Source organism: Lathyrus oleraceus, chromosome 2 (genome assembly GCF_024323335.1).
Source record: "Lathyrus oleraceus cultivar Zhongwan6 chromosome 2, CAAS_Psat_ZW6_1.0, whole genome shotgun sequence".
Lineage (NCBI taxonomy): Eukaryota > Viridiplantae > Streptophyta > Magnoliopsida > Fabales > Fabaceae > Lathyrus > Lathyrus oleraceus.
Genome location: NC_066580.1, coordinates 267,447,095 through 267,453,679, shown reverse-complemented (window position 1 = coordinate 267,453,679; position 6,585 = coordinate 267,447,095). Strand labels below are relative to the sequence as shown.

The 6,585-nt window shown below is 34.9% G+C and overlaps 1 protein-coding gene across 1 annotated transcript; it reads left to right on the top strand.

Moving 5' to 3' along the window:
• The first annotated feature begins 1,010 nt into the window (after positions 1-1,010).
• On the top strand, positions 1,011-3,627 carry LOC127119106 (probable indole-3-acetic acid-amido synthetase GH3.1). The gene is made up of 3 exons (XM_051049304.1): positions 1,011-1,520; positions 1,607-1,708; positions 2,040-3,627. Exons 1-3 carry the CDS (start codon positions 1,201-1,203, stop codon positions 3,397-3,399), a joined length of 1,782 nt encoding a protein of 593 aa, XP_050905261.1. The 5' UTR covers positions 1,011-1,200; the 3' UTR covers positions 3,400-3,627.
• Positions 3,628-6,585: the final 2,958 nt, after the last annotated feature.

The following is a 6,585-nucleotide window of genomic DNA, read 5'->3' as shown; positions in this document are numbered from 1 at the left end:
TTTATTAAACATTCAATATAAAATAAAAATATAATGTATAAAGAAATATTTAATTTTGAAGTATAGTGTTATTTGTTTTAAATATTTGAATTCATACATAATTGAATTTAGTGTTAAGGCATGAGATTTTTTTTAGTATAAAGAATAATATTGTCAATAAAAAATTGATCTGTCTTATTGATCAATCTTATCTTTATTATCTTTATTGTTAACGATGATCTTTTGTTAAAGGAATTATAAGAGTTAAGACCAGATATATTATCATATCAAATCAAGAATATATGCTTAGGCATAATTGATAAATTATTTAAATCTAAATAACTAACAAAATGAAAGTTATTGTTAAAGTAGATATCCAAACTATTTCATCTTGCTCATTAAAATTCTGGAGATAGAATTTATCTATAAGAATACATATATTATTTGCTTTATTAGTCTTTGTAAAGATTATAATAAAATCAAGTTAATAATGTTATATAAATATATTTAAAATTACATGGATAACATATAATATATGTGTGTGAGATAAATGACTTAGATAAAAAAGACGACGGTATAAATATTTCATTAAAAGAATTTAACCAATTTACAAATCAATTGAAAGAGAATGTGTCCACTTAAATTTTGTCTTTTGAAACCGTGTCAATATTCTATTTCTTTTAAGATTATCTTTTTATATAAAATTATGCTAACATAAAATACTGAGAGATGCAGTGGCCACTGCCTGCCCCTCTCTTAATCCGCCACTGGGTACACTACTTTTGACGACGATGAAATAAATATATTGAAAAACAATATTGTAGAAAGAAAGAAGAAAAAGAGTGTGAAAATTTGAGAATAGAAAAAGTTGATGCAAGTTAAAGGTTGTTGATAAGAGTCCACAAAATACAAAGACTTTTACCAGTCTCCTTGGTGCCACATGGGTCCTACTTAGATGACATGGAATAGCCTAATTTCTAGACAATAAGGGTCCCTACTTTTTCTCCTATATAAACTAACCAACGTGCACTCGTCTTTCTCACTTCAACCTTAGATAAGAAGAGCCTTCTCTAGTTCTCTAGCAATTCTATTAGAGATACATACTCTCCAATCCTTTCATTTCCTTTCTCCATATATCTTCTTTTTGTTCCCTAACTCACTCTTCACTTTTATCATAAGCAACAACCACAAAACCATACCTTATTTTCAAAATTCAAGAACATGGCTGTGGACTCAACAATTTCATCTCCATTAGGCCCACCTGCGTGCGAGAAAGATGCAAAGGCACTTCGATTCATTGAAGAAATGACTCGAAATGCTGAGGCCGTTCAAGGGACGGTGCTGGCTGAGATTTTAAGCCGAAACGCCGAGACAGAGTACCTTAAACGCTTCAAACTTGAAGGCGCTACCGACCGTGAAACATTCAAGAAAAAGATTCCTGTCATCACGTACGATGATGTTCAACCCGAGATTCAAAGAATCGCCAATGGTGATCGCTCTCCAATTCTCTCCTCTCATCCCATCTCTGAATTCCTAACAAGGTACCCAATTTTTTTTTTATTCTCCATTCTTTATATATTTTTTAGAAAAACAATTGGGAACTAAATTTGGAATTCTGAATCTGCAGTTCTGGAACTTCAGCCGGTGAAAGGAAACTGATGCCAACAATTAAGGAAGAGTTGAATCGTCGCCAACTTCTATACAGCCTTCTCATGCCAGTAATGAACCTGTAAGTTCCACCTCCAAATAATTATTTGCTTTATGTTTACTGTTTTTTTATTCTTATCCATGTGCTTAATTAATGTATTTTGTCTTTGCTCGTCAAACTTTCAACAGTATTCCTGAAATAATAATGAAAAACACTAAAGTTAGGTGAATTCTTTAGTTTTCTCAAAACTTTGTCATGATTATAAAATTGTATTTTAAATTAATTTTTTAATAAAAATAGTTTTTTTTTGTGTGACAAATATCTTTATAAACTGGAATTTTTATTTATCTATCTAATTAAAAGAGTAATAATTAATCTATGCTAATAATACTTATTATTTTGAATGGAACAGTTATGTACCAGGATTGGACAAAGGAAAAGGCTTATACTTTTTATTCGTGAAATCAGAAACAAGAACACCGGGTGGGTTATTAGCCCGCCCAGTTCTCACAAGCTACTACAAAAGTGAACATTTCAAGACCCGCCCTTATGACCCATACAATGTTTACACAAGTCCAAATGAAGCAATCCTTTGTCCCGACTCATTCCAAAGCATGTACACTCAAATGCTATGTGGACTCATTGAACGCAACCAAGTCCTCCGCCTCGGCGCGGTCTTCGCCTCCGGCCTCCTCCGTGCAATCCGGTTCCTTCAGCTCAATTGGTTTGAACTAGCCCATGACATTAGAACCGGAACTTTGAATTCCAAAATAACCGACCCGAAGATAAAAGCCCATATGGAAAATGTCATTAAACCCGACCTGAAACTTGCTTCATTTGTGATTCAAGAATGTAATAAAGAAAATTGGGAAGGAATAATCACAAGAATATGGCCTAACACAAAATACTTAGATGTCATTGTAACCGGTGCTATGGCTCAATACATTCCGACACTTAATTACTATAGTGGTGGATTACCTCTTTCTTGTACTATGTATGCTTCCTCCGAATGCTACTTCGGACTCAACCTTAATCCTATGTGCAAACCCTCTGAGGTTTCTTACACTATTATGCCAAACATGGCTTACTTCGAGTTCCTACTGCACAACTCTGGGTCAACAATTCCAACAAGAATCGTTGACCTTGCTGAAGTGGAAGTTGGAAAGGAGTATGAGCTTGTGATAACAACTTACGCAGGATTGAACCGTTACCGAGTCGGCGACATTCTTCGAGTCACTGGGTTTCATAACTCAGCACCACAGTTTCACTTTGTGCGGCGTAAGAACGTGTTGTTAAGTATTGACTCGGACAAAACAGATGAGTCGGAGCTACAAAAAGCGGTGGAGAATGCTTCAAAGTTGCTAGTGGAGTTCAACACGAGTGTGGTGGAGTACACGAGTTACGCTGACACGGAAACGATTCCGGGTCATTATGTTATTTATTGGGAGTTGTTGAGCAAAGACTCGTCGAACTCTCCGAGTCACGAGGTTTTGAATCGGTGTTGTTTGGGAATGGAGGAATCATTGAATTCGGTTTACAGACAATGTAGAGTCGCGGATCATTCGATAGGACCATTGGAAATAAGGGTTGTGAAAAGTGGAACTTTTGAGGAGCTTATGGATTATGCAATCTCAAGAGGTGCTTCAATAAATCAATATAAAGTCCCAAGGTGTGTGAATTTTACTCCTATAATGGAACTTTTGGATTCTAGGGTGGTCAATGTTCATTTTAGCCAAGATTTGCCACATTGGACCCCGGAAAGGAGAAGATGATTAATTGGATTAATTTTGACATTTGGGAGTTTGATGGAAGATGATCGATTAGAAGGGTTTTTTTTCAAGGATTAGAAGGTTTTTTTGGTTTGTTTATATTTTGGTTTAATTAGTTATAACTTGTGCCAAACATGTGCAACTCTATTTATTAAATTCCTCTAATGTAATTTGTATGTATAATGGTTTCAATTAGAAGTAAAATAATATTATTTTCTCTTGACAAAGTTACTCAATATGTTATTATTAGTTAATTTTTATTAGTTAATTTTTAATCTATATCGATGGTGATTGAAAAAAATGATAGTTTTTCATCTACCTTTTAGTGTCATTGGTGTATTAAGATATATCCTTATTCGGAGTTAGTTTAAGTTAATTTTAGAAATGTTGTTAGGGAGTTAGAAAAAGTAGTTCTGAAGTTAAAAGCATGTATCTAATTACATGAACAAACCCGTATAAATGTAAAGCTAAACTTTCTCACTCAATATAACGTAGATTGCATCAATGCAAGAATATCTTGCAAAAACACTCTCTTATGAAATTCTTTCTCTTTTCTCTTATGCATGATTATTCATCTAGTATGTGTTAGTTGGGATTTCGACGTGATTATGTGGATGATGAGTCAATGAATCGAAGATGGGCTGACTGCTGCAAAAGAGGCACTTTGACAGAAAGAAGAAGAAGAAGCAAGAATGCAAAAGGAAGAAAAGTTTTATGTGGGAATAAAATAGGGCTTCAACAAGTGAGGATGTTTCGACAAAGTTTGTCCCCAAGATCCTGTCTACATCCAAGACTTGCTTTAAGAAGCTAGTCGAAGCCCCTGTGTACATTGTGTGATCTAGGGGACTTAGTGAAAAGCTATTTCGCTCGACCAAAGGCAATTGAGGAATAAAATGAGGTTAAATAATCGTCTTTCATCCTTATCTAAGACAAGAAACGCGTGGAAGAACATCTGGAGACGATTTTGCATGCAGGCAGAACGTGGCGAGTGGAGAAGAAAGACCCGTTAAGAAGTAGCTATTTAGTTTTACTATAAATAAGGATTGTAACTTAGGAAAACCTGTGTGTTAAAATTACTGCAGAACTCACTTACTCAATGTATCTGTGTCAAAGAGAGAAAAGAGTCAATTTGAGTGCAAATGTACGTTCATACACCATTTTATTTATCAAAGTCTTTTACTTACATCTGTTTTCACTTGCTTTTTTCCAATACTTAGTAGAAACATAGCAAACATTCTATGTCTTGTTCTTCATTTGTTTTAAGATTTATTTTGAAAATAAAACTCTTGAATGTTTATGCAAACAATACACACGATATTCGCAACTTTTGCATGTATGTCCTGTGATCAATCTAGTCAATCCTGCGAGTGACCCTGTTTGGGAGGACTATCGGTTATTTTCCAAATTCACAGGTAAACAAATTGGCACTTCTAGTGGGACCTCGTGCACAACTTTGTTTGAAATTTCTGTTTTACGAAAATATTTCCTCAGTTTTGAAAACTTTTCAAAAGTTCGTTGAAAGTGCACCAGACATAGAAGTGGTGCGACAACTAGAAACCACGAGAGTGTCGCTACCGAGGATAACGAAACCGGACATACTGAACAAAAGAATGCCTGCTCAATCAAAGAAAGAGAGAAAGAAGGAAATACAGAAGAGTCACCACCAAATTTTATTTGGATTGCCTCTATGGGAGAGGCGAGGGGAAATAATCGATAAAACCCTCAAAAAAGAAAAGATGCACACGGGTAGTACAAAGATAAGGAATCCGTCTCGCAACCGAGACTTGGTTTGGAAGTCCGTTACGCAAGGGGAAGGTATTAGCACCCCTCACGTCCATGGTACTCCATGGGAACCATTTGGGTTGTCTACGTATGTGAGTTTTTATCTTGTTTATTATTTTATTTTCAAAAGAGTGTACAAATGATTGGACTCTGGGAGTTTTTGTTTATTGTGCTCGCCAAGGATTGTAGCCCTTGTGCCTACGTATCACTCATCGGGTGATGAGGAATCAGAGCTCCGTAGTTCGGAGTAGAAAATATTTGTGTGTTGGTTGATTTTACCTTTGAGAAAAGGGTTTTCGGGATGGTGCCCTAAGGCAAAAATGAGGTTTGATGGGTCGAGTTGATTTTACCTTGAATAAGGGTTTTATAAAAAGAAGCTTGTGATTAGATTGTACTAAAGCCTATGGGCGGAGGTGAATATTCTAGACAACAAGTCAAGCATCTTGCATCTAAAATAATCAAAGTAAGGGCAGGAATGCTCCATTCTTACTTATTCACCACGACTTAAGGCTCGTTGCGCATAATACTAATCGTAGTTTTATTGTATTTTGAATTTGATTATGAAAATTCCACTTGACGTTGGATCAAGTGTTTGTTTATTTGATTATGAAATTGGATAGTGTAACAGGTATGCAAAGCAACAAACAAGAAAGTAAAGGGTCTCATTGTAAGGTAGCCCAAGATAAAACCTTTTGTGTACAAAAGTGACCTAAGCTAAACAAAGGATAATGGTATTACAAACATGTCCCCTGAGGGTGGTGCCATGATGCCATTCTTACAACTGGTATGCAAGTTACAGATGAAATCCAAAGTTAACAGAGTATCACAAGGATATGGAAAAGGTCCTCCAAGAAAAGGTCCTAAATGAGATCATCTAAGTCCAAGTTGATTAAGAGTGGAATGCATATTTTTGGTCTTATAATTTTATCATGTTTTCGATGTTTTTAATTGTATGATGACAATAAGCAGATGGCAATAAGTAAACATGCATGATGAGTTTATACAATGAATATTATGATGATGCGTACTTGAATGTAAATTACAAAGTAATAACATAAAATTAAATAACAAAATAACAATGATAATAAAAATGGTCAGTGATGATCAAAATTAGTAAAGTTGAGTTAAGTTAGTATTAGTTTACAAGTTAAACACTTGAGGATTATCTATCCTTAGGTCAAAAGATTCAAAATATGGCGCATCAGGGGACAACTTATCACTGATGCAAAGTATTGAAGATGATCAAATGATCAACTTACAATAGGTTTGAAACAATGAAAGTTATGCAAACCCCAAGTCCATCTATCAATAGCTTGACAAAAGGAAGACTATACCAACTCAAGGGTTAAAAGTTAATGTTTTGATTAAGTGATTAAGTTAGGGAAGTTATGATGGTCAATGTACAAT

What these genes read in the sequence shown, in the direction of transcription:
- LOC127119106 (XM_051049304.1), top strand. Translation starts at nt 1,201, where the DNA reads ATGGCTGTGGACTCAACAATTTCATCTCCATTAGGCCCACCTGCGTGC. An exon ending in ATCTCTGAATTCCTAACAAG is followed by an intron (nt 1,521 to 1,606) that starts GTACCCAATTTT and finishes CTGAATCTGCAG; the next exon opens with TTCTGGAACTTCAGCCGGTG. An exon ending in CTCATGCCAGTAATGAACCT is followed by an intron (nt 1,709 to 2,039) that starts GTAAGTTCCACC and finishes TGAATGGAACAG; the next exon opens with TTATGTACCAGGATTGGACA.